This window comes from Seriola dumerili, unplaced genomic scaffold (assembly GCF_002260705.1).
Source record: "Seriola dumerili isolate Sdu_G_001 unplaced genomic scaffold, Sdu_1.0 BDQW01000149.1, whole genome shotgun sequence".
NCBI lineage: Eukaryota > Metazoa > Chordata > Actinopteri > Carangiformes > Carangidae > Seriola > Seriola dumerili.
This window is the reverse complement of record NW_019174404.1, coordinates 16,809,738-16,825,167: the sequence shown is the minus strand read 5'-3', so window position 1 is coordinate 16,825,167 and position 15,430 is coordinate 16,809,738. Positions and strand designations below refer to the sequence as shown.

General features: G+C 40.5%; 1 protein-coding gene across 6 annotated transcripts in view; it reads right to left on the bottom strand.

Moving 5' to 3' along the window:
* Positions 1-1,185: 1,185 nt before the first annotated feature.
* The window catches only part of LOC111225440 (apoptosis-stimulating of p53 protein 1-like), a 47,469-nt gene continuing 33,224 nt past the window's right edge, over positions 1,186-15,430 (bottom strand). For 5 of the 6 annotated variants that reach the window (XM_022750312.1, XM_022750314.1, XM_022750310.1 and 2 more), the window contains 17 exons: positions 15,139-15,218; positions 14,867-15,034; positions 14,625-14,765; positions 14,310-14,505; positions 13,817-13,945; positions 9,039-9,106; positions 8,510-8,717; positions 8,076-8,303; positions 7,722-7,937; positions 7,307-7,457; positions 7,174-7,211; positions 6,678-7,039; positions 6,276-6,413; positions 4,333-4,466; positions 3,735-3,901; positions 3,311-3,510; positions 1,186-1,343 (listed from right to left, as the gene is read on the bottom strand). In XM_022750312.1, coding sequence (XP_022606033.1) covers positions 1,302-1,343; positions 3,311-3,510; positions 3,735-3,901; positions 4,333-4,466; positions 6,276-6,413; positions 6,678-7,039; positions 7,174-7,211; positions 7,307-7,457; positions 7,722-7,937; positions 8,076-8,303; positions 8,510-8,717; positions 9,039-9,106; positions 13,817-13,945; positions 14,310-14,505; positions 14,625-14,765; positions 14,867-15,034; positions 15,139-15,218 — 2,666 coding nt within the window. In that variant the 3' untranslated portion in view covers positions 1,186-1,301. The remainder of the gene's footprint in view (positions 1,344-3,310; positions 3,511-3,734; positions 3,902-4,332; positions 4,467-6,275; positions 6,414-6,677; positions 7,040-7,173; positions 7,212-7,306; positions 7,458-7,721; positions 7,938-8,075; positions 8,304-8,509; positions 8,718-9,038; positions 9,107-13,816; positions 13,946-14,309; positions 14,506-14,624; positions 14,766-14,866; positions 15,035-15,138; positions 15,219-15,430) is intronic. The other variant, XM_022750313.1, reaches the window with a different exon arrangement.

Below are 15,430 nucleotides of genomic sequence, written 5' to 3'. Positions count from 1 at the left end.
AGTTTTGTGTGGAAATCCGATATAAATAAAAATTATTGTCCATTCAATTCCTTATCCTTGTCCCTCACCTTTAAGCCAATTTTTTTTTACATACTTTGGTTTTACAACTACATTTGTATTTCAAAAACACATCCCATACCCATTCAGTTTTCCTTCCTTTCTCTGGTTTTACCATCAGCAACCATTTTGCAGTTGAACAGATGTTGATATGACAGCATGCACCAGCACTGAGTCAAGATAAATGCAAAATACTAAAAGGTTGAGACATCCATAATGGTTCACAGATGCTTCTTATATCAGTTTGTGAAATCAGAACCAAAATATTCTTCTGATATCTGTTCAAACCTTTTTTTTTTTTTTTTTACCATGCCATAATATTCTATTGTGGATATCTGGCATTGGTTGATGTGGCTCTCAGCTACCATGCGTGAAATGTTTGCTGGATTTAGTCTCACGGCTGCATTTCCAACATCTATTCTGACTAGCATTGCTAATAACTGCTCCATCAGGAGCCACAGTGCTGACAAAACCTGACTTTCTTTGACACACATTCATCAGTTCTCTCCTCTCATTTTACTCTATCCTACCTCACTTTCACATTTCACATCTCACACATACTTTCACCTGGTCAAACCTGTAAATTTACTGCATTTAAAATCTTCACACTGCACAGTGTGAAAGTGTTCTCAGACACTACACTACGTTCACTGCCTTTGAGAAAAAGGACATCTTTTCACTATGCAGTTGATGAGCTTGGTTTTATGAAGATCCAACTGTTTTTTTTTTTAATTAACACCATACAAAAATAGTGACAGTCAAAGATCGAGATTATTTGGATAATGTCAGATGAAGTCTTATAATTCCAAGATCATGGTCTCATGTTTTCAGCTAAGTGAACTTAAGTGGATCTTGAAGCTGCATCCAAAAGATAAGGAATTTTTGGTGATTTTTTTTCTATTCAGCGTCCATCATGCGGCTGAACTTTAGTGAAGTTGTCAAGCTTCTTTTGCTCAAAATAAGATTCAGGCAATTTTCTTTTACTCTGCAGCAACTCAGTGAAAATATATTATGATTCTACCATAACATGGCTCTGTGGTTCCAGCGTTACATCCAAACAAACCAAGAAAAAAATGTTCATCAAAACTTTGAGCTCCATCTTTGTCTCTTTCTTTCCTCTCTCAGTCTCCTGACTACCTCCATCTTTTTTTCTTTCCTTCTCAGTCAATTTGTCTGCCTTCATCCTCTTCTTCTCTGTGTGCATGCGCCCTCTGAGAGCGTGCACGTGGCTCCCAATCTGGGCTTTACGCCAGTGAGCGTTGTCTGGGTTTGATCCTTGGATACAGCTGGAGAGAGAGAGCGAGGGAGAGAGAGAGAGGGCGGGGTCACTACATCATGTTAACATTGTTCTCAAGGTGCCTGAACATCATGAAGGCATGCTGTAAGAATAAATCTGCCAGTTTACTCGCTGTTTCCTCGGGTGAATCACATCACTTAATTCACTGAATGAATGGGGGTGAGTATTGATGATGCTTCCTGTTGAGTGTAAATTGAAACCTTACATGTACTTCCTACTGTAAAGGTACAGATCCAACATTCAATTATTTACACAGAGGCATCAGTGTGGTTGCAGATGCATGGTGGGAGCTGTAAAGGGGCCACTGTGATGGACAGTTTTATTAAAGCTATATAGCTTAGCTTTACTTGTAGATGCGGTGTGTATACACTGTTCTCCCTGAGGCTTGAATAGCACTGTGCACTAAGGCAGAAAACTTGTCCTATAATAAATAAGACTTACACATCAGAATATCAGAATTACAATTAAATAGATTCAACATACTTTTAGCATTTTGGATTAGGGCTATATGGTGTTAACTGTTGTTGAAGCTATGGCTGAAAAATAATAATCATCCAGAGGTGGAAATACCGAATCAAGGTCACCAGCTAAATATGTCCATTCATTCCTGGGCCCAAGTTTGATTAGTCCACCAAATTACCTGAAAATCTGCCCAGAAGCTTTGCACATATTTTGCTGACAGATCTAGTCAACCTCAGTAAATGCAAATGTAAGAACTTCTTTTTACTTCTTTTATTGACTTTATTCTGGGACTCATTAAAACTATATAAACTGTTTGAAATGTCTTTGTGTGTTTTGATGGGACCTACACTAACAGCATTGCCTGTAGCTGCTAGCTTTTGACCATATGCTAAATCGCTCCACTAACAGTGATTGTCCGATCACAGCTTAGCAACCATAACATGGCACAGCTGGCCTGTTAAGCTTTGAATTTTTCCACATGATGAGGGGGTGAGCATCAGGCTGTAATAATAGAAATACTTGGCATTTAAAGAGATTGGAGGGTGGTGTCTTTATTTTAGATTTTACAAAACTAAAAACACAAGAGCAAAAGTGTAAAGGGTAAAAACTGTGTTTTTCTTTTTGTTGAAGTTGAGTTGAAGGTGATGTTAGAAGCTCTGTCCTGCACAACACATCCGTTATCAGACCACCTGTGTTGCTTCTGTATGTCCATGTTTTCTGGCTACATCGATTATCATTTAGTAAGGATAGGCCAACTAACATGTAGCTTTAACCTCAGTTGCTCAGCACAATATCATATAGCCATGATGTTCATATTTAATAATCTTTTACAAGATTCTCATTTTTAATTGTGTTAGCTGGAAACTTTAAAAGATTCCATAGAAGCCATAGACTTTTTATCCAACTTATGGAGCTAATGATAGCTTGATTAGCTAGCTAACTATAACTAAACAAGTCTATGAGCAGGAGATGTCATTTCAGCTGGCAACATTAATGCCAGCTAGAAATGCTTAGCCTGCTTTCTTTATGGACAGACTATTTAAAAATAATACATTTTCCATTCGATAAATCTACCACTGTTATCACTATAAACAGCATGTGTCGTGCAAGAACAGAAAGCTTGATAGCTACAGTAGCTAAGCGGGACATTTGTTAGCAAATGATCTACTGCGTAGACTGGCAGTGTAAGTGAGAGTATTATCACTTTGTAGTAAGTGAGAATATTAAGAAATTAAGTATTACTTCTAATGTCAGAGTTCTGTTGTCTAACTTTTATGGTGGTCACTGAAGTGGACCAAGTTGCACTGAAGAAGCTGTTCCTGTGTTTTTACTTTAACCCATGACCTAAAATTAGTTTAAATACACTAACTAGTTAATACTAGAACAATGCATGACACTGATATAGGTGGACAGGCGGCCGACGTGTGTCTTTATGTTTTTCTATGCATGCACACGTTCACAGTGAGGTGTGTGTTGGGGTGTTTGTTCTCTCACCCCCAGCAGGTTCCTTGGTACGTATCCCTCCCGATCATTTAGTCGCGCCCACCACCACTCTGTCTCAGTCTCGTCACGTCGACGAAGCACAGTGAGGGCATCACCCTCGCTGAAGGACAGCTCATCAGCCTGCTGGGCCGTGTAGTCCCAGAGAGCGTAGACCAAGCCTTTGTTCATCACACCCAACTTTTCCTGAACACCTGAGAGAGATACAGAGTATTCAGTTATCAAAAACAAATTAGGTTTTGTTGCTTTCAGAGGAGTTTAACTGTCCTATGATGGTTGTTTCAAATTTGTTTTTTAAGGAAGGAAAAATTTCATTTTTTCCTCAGATTTAAAAGTTTTTTTCCCCCCCTGTGGGCTTGAGTAAATCTGTTCAGTTTAGATTTGTTGGTTTGCCATCTGTCTCTCGGCATTTACCTACCATAGAGAAACTGAGAACACTGTGTGTAGCCCTCCTCCATTTCTTCACATTTGTCTGCTGCTGTTTCAACGTCACTAATCGTTGTGGCGAAAATGGCCGCCCCGGACTCCACCAGCATCTTACACAGGTGGACACTGTTACATGAAGCCGCACAGTGCAGAGGGGTCCTGGGGAGACAACACAAAATATGACTTTAAACATTCCTCTGCTTGCCAAGTGTCATTTGCATCTGATAAAGAAAGGACAAAGATGTTCCAGCAATGCACTTGTGTCTTAAATCTAATAGTTAAATTATGTCATCGTGAAACAGGCTGACATTAACTAAACATGAATTCAGTCAGCTGCATCAGTAATTAAATCAAGCAACTTCTGAATACGGAGCATCATTGGACTTGGTAATCTCTTCCTTTGATACTGCTAAGGCAACTGAGCCAAAAATGAATTTAGAGATGCAATTATCTCTGTCATTGTTGCCTCTGAGCTGAGCTCCAGCATCGCTGTCACAGAGTGTGTTCATTACCCAAACTCCCTCCAGTCATGCAGCCACTCCAATGCTCTGTTGTTAGTCTGACTTATTACATTACTCAATAGTACTGACCATCCATCACTGTCAGCTGCATTTACGTTCACTCCGAAGTCCAGCAGAAACTTCACAATATGGTGATGTCCAGCGCAGACTGCATTATGAAGAGGAGTTATACCTTCATCATTAGGCATACTGGGATTTTCCACCTTGAAGACAGATAATGAGAAAATATACATGAGAATATTAGAATTCAATCAAATTGTGATACTGAATGTTGGTACAAATTATTGGCTATCTACAACAACAATGGAGTGATGCCAAAATATCAGTATATCCACCCTTGTGGAGAGCATTATAGAAGTACTAAGTGCCTGATTTCACTGCAGAACTCAGGATAGTGCAACATTTTTTGAACAGCTTGGAAATTGTTGAGTTGTTGAGTCTTAGTGCCTCAGGGTGTGATACCTTCAAAACTGAGCTTGTTCTGTATGTGAAGCATGTGAATGCTTCCTTGAGTATCAGAGAGATTGCCAGTTTGAAGAGTCAGTAAGCACTTCTGTCCATCCTCCAAGCAAAAGATGTCAGGAGTAGATAGGGATTCGCATCTAAAGATGTAAGGCTTTGTTCACAGGAGCTCTGTGCTGCTGTAACACACTGATACAGTGTGAGTGTGTCCTCAACAATAAATCTGCACACCTGACAACTGAGACCACTCTCCCATGACAGTATTGCTGAGGATCAAAGATATTGTACTTGATTAGTATTGTCCTGAAGGTATCGAAGGCTTCAAACTCATCCAGTTAATGGCAAATCTGTTGAGGCAATCTGTGTGTGGGTGCACAGTATTTGTTGCCATGTAAAAATATTCTTCTATTATATAAGGGAATTTATTTTTCCTTTCAACACTAATGTCATGAAGCAAATTAAATCTGAGAATTTTTGAAGTGGAAATCTGAAATACTTTTTTTGAAATAAACTGAAGATTCTCTTGAGTTCCCAGTTCAATGCAGAGAAAATCACTGTGAACACATATTGAGACTCTTCTGTCAGGTTTATACCACGCTACAGCAATGAAAAAATTCCCCATCTAAAGTAGTGGTTAGGGTAGTAGCCAAGTTCAGTTATAACCTTAATTTAGATTTTCTCAGACCAAACTATTCTGTAGTATTAATCATAATATTTAAGTCATTGTCTTAAAAACTGTAAAGAATGGAGCTCTCTCAAAGTTTAAGTCCATCCTAAGATATAAGTCACAGTTTGTCTTGCTTGATAAGAACAATTAGTCTCTCCACACTGTAAAGTATAGTGTCCCTCAAGGTACTGTACTTGTTCCAGTACTTTTCTCTCTGTACATACTACCACTCTGTGACTTCAGCATAAATTTCCACTTTTATGCAGACAATGATCTGCTCAGACAGGTAGCTGAACTCAAACCAACGCTAGCAAGCTAATCTGCTAGCATGTCTACTGTTGGCTGGCACTAGCAAATTCAGTGATAATGGACGACATTGACAAAAGCTGTTTTATGAGTTTAATTTCATTGGTTACAATGGACATTTCAGTTGAAACCAGGTAGGATTTGAGGTGTGCCCTCCTCTTTTCTAATATTTCTCCAGCAGACATTTTAATGAATGTGTCCTATTACAGTCCTATTTTGTTATTACCTCATTATTGTATTCTTTAATTCCTAGAGACTCTCTTAACTGATCATTTTTTAACCTCCATTTCCCAACCTATTGGTCCTTTCCTCTCTTTGAATTGCCTCTGTCTGGGTCTTTCATTTTATCTGTAGGATTTTTTGTGAGTAGGTTTTCCTAATCTTCTTGAAGAGTTTGGATCTATGGCTGATGTGGGCCCACCATATGACTCACTAAAATACCGAGCTACACAAATAAACTTGACTAGATTTTAGCCCTGAAGACAGATAATAAGTGTTAAAATATGAAAAATGCTGATGTATAATGTATGATGCATAATACAAATACAGTTAACTGCAACATAATGTTATGTTTTACCTCATAAATTATTCTCTGCACCAGATCAAACTCTCCCTCTAACGATGCATCCAGGAGCAGAGCTAGAGGGTTGAACTTGACTCGGAGACCGTGACCGGTCCGCTCTGATGACGGCTTCTTCAGGTTGGTTCGTTTCACCTGCAGAACACAGGGAGAAAAAGAAAGTGTTGACAATGCAGGACAGGAACTGCCTAGTAGGCTTTTACAGAGAAAAATTATTTTGTTTATGTGTTCAGTAATGTATTTCAGGAGCAAAAAATAAAGGAAATACAACAAAACAGATACTGAGAAACAAGTGAGATGTGGTGTTTGTCAAATTTATTGGGCCTAAGTGTTATGATGGGAGAGATGTACAACGGAAGTTTTTTAACTGATATCAGGTGTAATAATACCTATAACTACCTTAGGCTGTGAAGGTGGTGCAGGAGGTGATGGAGAGGTGTGGGCTACAGAGCTGTGGGAGGGACTAGATCCTCTCTGGTTGTTATTGTTCTGGTCCTCTGGCCTATCAGGTGCAGGGGATAGGCTGGGTTGAGTCGGCGGGGACACATTATTGGTAGTTTCTACTGTTACTGTCTTCTCTTTGGTTGTTTCTATGGCAACAGAAGGAGGTGACAAGCGTTGGGAGTCCGAGTTCAGGTTTTGAACTTCGCCCTCCACAGCTGCCATACTGACGTGTTTGTCACCAGGTTCTACATTCCCATTGGCTGAGTGGATGTTGTCCATGTCACCCAAAAGGCAGTCGGGCTGGTAGAAAGTGTTGCCTGGAAGAGTAAAACAGGTAATTTAAGCATCATATAACTGAGCAGTACCATTAAGATCCATGGGAAATACACACTATATAGACCAACTGATGCTAACTGAGGCCCGACCATTTCGTCCTATCTCAATGTCTTACCTGAGACTCCCTCCATGCCTCCTGCCAGTGTGTTAAACCTGCAGAGGAGAAATAAGAGAAATTATTTTCAGCATCAAATTCAGTCTCATAAAAACAGGTTTGTCCCCATGGTGGCGTGCAGTGTAGCACTGACCTCTGGTACAGTAGTTTTTGGATGTTTGGCCCCTGTGGGCCCTCAGGTTCAGTGATTGAGCTCCGTTTCTTCAGCGGTCGTGGAGCATTGCTGAGGCGTCGGCGGAGAACCTCCAGGTCAGCATCACTCTGGTAACGTAGCTGGGAGTGGGCTGTGGACACAGGCAAGGGAAAGTCTGTAATGTTTACAACTAAACATTTCTTCTTCAGTTATTTATTTATTGCAATTTAGTTATTAATTACTCGTGGAAAAAGATATTTTTTCCTAAGGAAATTATCACAAGTAAACTTTGCAAACGACACATATAATCATGTCATACAGAACAACTTTCTTCTTTCTATTTTATCACTGGAACCAGAATTAGAAGATTTATGGCAGCTCACTGGCTGAGTCTGATTTATCTTCTGGTACCTACCAACTGGGGTGAGCTTTGTGGGACTGAGGGGACGGGGGATGTTGTCTACACTTGGTGGAGGGATGATTTGCCCATCGCTGCTTTCTCCTCCTCCTTTTGCTCCTTCTTTATCTGTTACATCCTCTCCTCCTGCTCTTACTCCTCCTCCTCCTCCCTGGAGGAAAGGGACAGGGGACGGAGAGGTGGAGGAGGTGGGGAGGATGGGTTTACCATAGACTGCGGAGAGAGAGGGAAAGGGACGGATATTGATTTGTTTTCCCTTGAGGACACTGTAACAACAGTACGTATACAATATCTTTAGTCTGAATATACAATAGAACCTCTGATCTCTAATTTAATCTTCTGTTTAATTACCTGCTTTCACAGTAGTTCTGTTGCTGAGAGATCCGTAGTTTTTGGCCTGAGGCTGCTGGAGGTACATGCTGTAGATGGAGCTGCTGTTCATTGTGGCGGGGCCCTTCCTGGGTGACTGAGGCCTGGAGGGATGGTCCGGGACGTAGGGGCGTACGGCCACTGCCGGTGGGGGATCTGTTCGCTCTGTTTGTGGGGACAGCGTAGAGGGCTGGGAGGTGGTGGCTGAGCCTAACAACAGTAATGGAAAAAGGAAACTATACAATTAAAACAACAAAAAGAAATGACTTACAAAGTTCATCATTCAATTTCTGTATAATGGAGAGGCTTTTAATATTTTCTTAGAAATTACTGCTTAAATAAATCATTTCAATTATAATAGGTCAAACACCCAATGTGACTCATCAATTAAAGAACAACTCTTGTCCTTCAATGACCTTGGCTTGAATTAGGAGGGACAGAGATACGTTGCTGTATCTGCTGTGAGGAGGATGACGATGAAGAAGAGGAAGATGTGGTGTTGGCAGCACTAGATCGAGGCCAGCCCAGTGTACCAGGGGCAGAACGGGGCAGGGAGCTGGTGGCACAGTGATGCCCTGCTGCCTGGTGGGTGGCACTCGGGTATGTACCGTAACCAGATGGACGCTGGCGGTAGAAGGAAAGATAAAAATAAAGACAGACATAATTTAAAAATGAGTTTCTTGAAGTGTGATTGCGTAACATCCATTTTCACTCAAAACCGGCATGACTATTTTGGAAGGAGATTTTTCTCCCAAGATATTTCTCGGGTTGAAAAGTTCACACAGTCATTTATTGCACTGGCCTTCAAAGTGGATGCTGAGGAGGCTCTTAAATTGCCTCAGCGGAGCGTTAAGCAAAATGAAGAATATTTAAATGACACTTATGAAAATGACTTGTAATGGTAATTTTCATATTACCTTCTGATGTTTAGTGTAGAAATAGTACCTGTTCTGGACTGTTGGTCCTCCAGTCTGACACACTCTTACTGATGCTCGGCCATGATGCTTCATTAGCTAAATGGAGAGAGAGTGAGAAAGTGTTGAGAAAAGGACAAAGGTTACAACAGGAAAGGCAATTAAGGAGAGGAAGAGACAAAGACAGACACAAACAGAAAGGAAAATCACAAAGTTCCTGAGTATGTTAAAGTAGGTGAAAGGTAAGATGGAGTTAGGGAGTAGGACACAAGACATCAAACTATGTTATTATATACAGTTTCTTATAGTGTGAAGAGGCTGAAAAAGGTCTGGTTGCTCACATGTTGCCAGAATATTTTAAATTATTTTTACTTTACAGGGGAGCATGTCACTGCACTGCTACAATAAAATATAAATAAAAACAAATGACTAAAATAAAAGATATTATTATCAATGCATATAGTTTACTTCAAGTAAAACAGTGATTAGACTGTGTACCCAACAACCTTTGGTCTGTAGTGAACTACATGGTCCATTACTTGGCCCCACACAGTCCATAGACAGCTTAACAATTATGTAATATTTGGAACAGACTCTAAGTCATCAAATTATTTTTAATTTGACCTGACAAGGAAGGCTTTCAATTGTCAAACCTCAACATAGCCAAAACTGTAATGTAACAAGACAGGCGCTAAATTGCTTAACAACTACTCTCCATGTTCAGATTGGTGATTACACTGTATTCCCCACAGCAAACATGTGTTTAGTGTCTCGTAAGTGGTACAGCAACAGGACAAAAGTCTCTCTGATCATGAGCTTGGTTGCAAAAATGTATGGGTAGTGTAGTTGTTGTTATGCTGTGTTGTTATGTATCTGATAATGAAGACAGCAAATATTTATAGTAAGTGAGGAATGGCTTCATATAATTGACTTTTGGCCGCTGTTCACCTTAAGAATTACACTGGGTGGTGGTTAACATGGGAAAAACCCTGAAACACAGTGAAATCCAAAACCCCAAAAAACAAAAAGCTGCTGCCTTGGAGATTTAAAACTGACTTGACTGACTGTGCTAAAATGCTAAGCTCTCAAAAATGAAGCCAATGCTGTAAACAGAGGTATCAGCTGGATGTGGAAAGAAACAGTTTAACACAGCCTCTATCTGCCTCCACCGAGGTGGTGTTACATAACTAAATGGCACAGTTCAATCCAACTCTGAGGTCACAGTCACGGTCAGTCACTAAATCTGGATCCAATGTTGCCTGTTAACTCGTGACAGTCCTGGAGGTCAGTGACCTAGCTTAATGCTTTACAATTTCACAACAGGTTAACAAACTCACCTTGTTGCACTTCCACATAAACAAAAGACTAGTTAAAAGGAACTATATTAATGTCAGCAAACCACATCACGGTGCTAGCAGGCTTTTTAAGACTGATACTGACACTTATTGTTGCTCGGAGGCCTTTGGCAGCCAACTTCCTTATTATGTCTCTCTTCATGAGAGGAACTGATATACTGAAAACAAAATTCACAAAACAATGTCTGTATCTGTTTTCACAGGCACAGGGTTGTTTTCAGCAAAAAGCTAACATCAGCATGCTAACATGATGCAAAGACAATGTTAACATGGTGATATTTAGCAGGTTTTTTTGTACATCATAGTATTAACATGCTAATATTTACTAATTAGCATTAAACAAAGCACAGTTGAAGATAAATTAAATGTCAGTAGTCTTTAGCAGGTAGTTGGTAATAAACCTGCGTATTGGACATTACAAAATTTGACTCAATGGCGGTACTAGAAAAGTCATGAAAATCACCAAAGTTATTACAAAAGATATTCATCACCTGCCAGGCAGACCAACAATGTTGTCCTTAGCACCTCTGGTCTGGCTAGAGATAATTGAAAAAGCCTCTAAAGTATTATTTAAGCCTTCATGGGATACTAAACTTCCACCTCATGTCATACATAGTTGGCTGGTGTTTTTGTCAAAGTATCAGTGTAAAACGTTTGGCCCACCTCTCAGTGGTACAGCCATGTCACAGTTCTGGCACATACCAGACTAACACTGATTAACAACTGAACTTGGGTGTCCTGCAGTCAGTACAGTAAGCTGTGCTGTGCAACCTGTTGACTGCTGTTGTAACCTGCTGACCTCCGGAAGAAAACAGTCACGACAGGAAACAAACAGTCAGCTCTGTGTGAGGTGGAAACTTGGCCATCTGCCTGAGAGCCCAGATTAGATGCAGTCACTCAGTGCTGAAGAGGAAAGACAGTACAGTGTACAGCATTGTGGCACCATCACAGTACGTCCCGGTGCAAAAGACAAAGGGTGACTCAGGTTGAGGTTAAGGGTTTTAAGAAGCCTATCAAACTTCTTTAGGTAACACATAATTGATATGAAGTATAATGATCATTTGAGCAATATTCACTGTAGTTTAGAGCCTCAAAGTATCATTTAGTTCAAATAACACAAACAGTGAAACACTCCGTATTAAGAATGACAAACAATAAAACGTGTATACTGAATGTATACTCTATAATGAGTGGAATCTGATCAATATGTCTCAATACATTTAGTTACGGTAGTTCAATATTATGAGAAACATATGGTTAGAGTTAGATGACGTGATTGGTAGCTCTCATATCTGTAAATATAAAGCTAGCCTTAGCTCAGCATAAAGACTGGAAAGAGCTAGCCAGATTATGTCCAAAGGTATTGTAGCAAAATCCTTCTCTCAGCACCTCTAAAGAGTACTAATAAAAACCACCTGACTCCAGGAAGTCACTGCGGCAACCCAAGAAAAACCCCAGCTCCCACAAATGGTTATTTTTACACTTTGGTTTTTGAACAGATTAAATAAATGACATAACTAATATTATATAACTATTAATTTATTAGCTTTATGGGTGCTGGTAACTTAAGTGGATATTGTTATTGATATTGTATGGACAGAGCCAGGGTAGTTGTAACCCGCTTTCCGGTCTTGGTGCTAAACTAAGCTCATCAGCCTCTAGCTGTAGCTTAGCATTTAGCATAAAGAGTGGTATCAATCATTTCATGTAACTCTTGGCAAGAAAGAGAATAAGTGTATTTCCCAAACTATTCCTACAAAGTTAATAAATATTTAGAGACTAATCTATACCACATTTAATATTATGTACTGTAATCAGTCAAGTTGCAACCACCAATCATATCAGATGTAGACTGCACTGAGTGGGCCAGATCTGCTTTTTAATAAAAGGACAAGTTCTGTGTAAGCATTTTCCTCTAAAAGCATCAGGATTTTTTAAGCTTTTCTTATTTATCATTAACCATGGCTCCTCATGGGACATTCAAACAGAGAGCATTTGTTTTTGAAGATCTTGGCATGCAGATCGTGCCACTACTTTCTTGCATATATTAGTCAGTGGAATATGAAACCATTTCTCTTGGACATAAGGAATTTCAATGAACACATGTATTATTCTCCTCTAGTTTAATCCCAGTAGAAATGCATCTAATTGTTGCTGTGGTTTTTCTTTGCTCTAAGAACACTGTAGACTGCTATCTTTGTACTGAATTAACATTCATACAGTACTAACATTTGTAAGAGAGCTTTAATCTCTCTGATGACAGCTGTCATGACCCTATACCCCCCTAATCTAAAATCTCTCACACACACAAACATTATACATACTGAATATAGCTACAAGTTAGTGTACCTCAGACTTCCTTTCATTCATCTGCTGTGCCTGCCTGCTCAGTCGACTGTTGACATGATTTACAACAATCAGTTTTTCCACATTACATAAGCAGGGATAATAAATAGAGCTGTGGCATTTGCTTTGGCATTCAAGAGCACAATGGGATTTGTAAAATTGCTGGTTCAAGACACTTCACTTATACATACACAAGTTAAACTGAGCAGGAATATTCTGCTAATTCCAGCCTGGGTGTCATGATATATATAAGCAATGCAAGTGTCTGAATGCAAGTGTCTGAATGTGATTACTGACTAGATTTAATTTAATTTAATCTAAATTTAATGTGCCATGTCAAAGGAATAGTTTTGGGAAATACACTTCGCTTTCTTGCCAATAGTAGATCAGAAGATCAATACCATGCCCATGTCTCTGTGATAAATATGAAGCTACAACCACCTGCCAGTTAGCTTAGCTTAGCAAGAAGACTAGAAACGGGGAAACAGCTAGTCTGGCTCTGTCTGAAGGTAACAAATGCCTCCAATCAGCACTTTTAAAGCTATTATTTGTTTTTAAACAAGATATAACATCTTAATTAGTGAATGTTCCAGATACTGGAAGGCATATTATTCTAAACTTTGCAGCTGCTGCTGAGGATGATGAACGTTTTACTGTACTTCGCTTTCTCTCACCAGGCACGAGGATGTGAGGGAATGACTAATTATGAGTATAAGTCCAGACTGTGGTTTGCCCTTACTTTATTTTCTTATGCTGGCCTTCCTGCCCCTGAGCAGCTGCTGGATATCAGATGTCATGTCTGTGTCCTTATACACATGACCCTTTCACTCTGAGGTCATTTTCTGTAGCTGATTCAATTATGTTCTCTCTCCTCACCATCTGGTCTGTATAGTAGGACACAGACAATCCACAACATGTATGGTTTGAATGCAGCCTTCGATTTTTCAGCCTAAGACTCCAACTAAGAAAATATCGAATAGAAATCTACTGTGAACAGGCCCGCTACACCTGCAGGTGTGCATGGTAGAGTGAGGGATCAGGTGCTGCTAATCTATCACCAGTGGAGCTAGCGGTGAGTAAGTTTCTCTAGCACCTTCGAGGGACTCACTGTTGTTACTGTCGCCCCCCTGAGGGGACCGAGGTCCCTCCCACGTCTCAGTGGGCTCTGACAGCACGATGTCTAAATCTGACACTTTCCATTGGCTGGGAGGGTTCCTGACGCCACTCCTGTCCTCCTCTGTCACATGGCCACACCCACCACCACAGTAACAACCACCGAAACAACATTGACATGCACAACACAAACATCACAGTGATGACACCGAAATGATGTCACAAAACAGTTACAGCCACAGTCACAACAACAACCACCACCACAACATCAACAAGTGACACAACAATAATCAAAAAATTACCAGTAACATCAACACATCAACATTTAAGAGAACATCAACAACAACAGATAAAGGGAAAGGAAAAAAAGGAGCCGACAGACAGGAAAAGGAAATAGAAGGACAGCAAGTTAGAGCCCCGACAGAGATGTAAGACAATGCAGCTAGAAAAAGTGAAAGAAAAAAGATGGCAAAATATTTTGGACCTACCTGAGAGGGAGCGGGTGTGGCTGAGCGGAGTGGGCTTGGGTGGTGGGTCAGCTGGCAGGAGGTACCCAGCCTCCTGTCTCCCCTCAGCTGGAACCTGGATGTAGGGGCAGACAGCCGCCACTCGTCCCAAAACTCCACCACCAGGGTGGGAGGAGGTTTGAGGGGAGGACAGACCTCCTCCATTCATACGGCTTAACTAGAGGAGAAGAGACAAAGAATGTAACTGCGATGTGAATTTTAAGCTGCCAGGAGAAATTAAAAGCATTTCCAATTCGCTGGCTGGACATGAATAAAAATTCATGATAAGTTTTTTACCTCTGCTCTCTTCTTATGCAGTCGTTCTCTCAGGTCTCCGATGCGCTGATCCATCACCGTCACCTGGGCGTTCCTTTTGTTCAGCAGCTCCTTGTTCTGGGCCAACTTGCTGCTCTGCTCCAGGTTATGGCGGTTACGAGCCTGAAACACACGCAGCAGAAACACACTTGATCTTACATGATCCATTTGTTGAAACTAGTGTATTTCACACCAAAAGAACTGAAGCATTAAGTATAATTTACCTGCAGCTCCTGGTAGAGTTTCCTCAGCTCCAAGGCTGCAGGGCCAGACAGGGGCGATCCTTTCTGGCCAGTAGAAACACCATGTGGCCCAGTGGGTGCCCCCTGAGCTGGTGCAACAGTGTGCAACTGAAGGCGCCCTCTCCTCAAATCCTCCAACTGTTGAGTCAGCTGGTAAAAACAGTTTTTAAAAGGACTTAACAACAACTCACCCTTTTGGTAGACATTTGCTTGATCTTGAATCTCTGTTATAATAAACTCTCATTCCACATTACCTGGTCCACTCTGACCACTGCAGACTGCAGCTCCGCCTGCTTCTCCTGAAACAGGCTGCTCACATGGTCAATCTCTGCAGCTGGAGATAGACGCCAGGAGAGAAATTAGACATATTCACAGTGAAATGAGAACAATGCTATTGTCTTTATTTATGATCTCAGCCTATTTGAGTGTGTTGCTATGATTTTGAGTATGGAAACATAAAACATATTTGATCTTTGTATATTAGTCCTTGACTTTAAGCTGAATATTTTTTGTTTTTGCACCTCAGGTGAACAGTTTAAAAATATA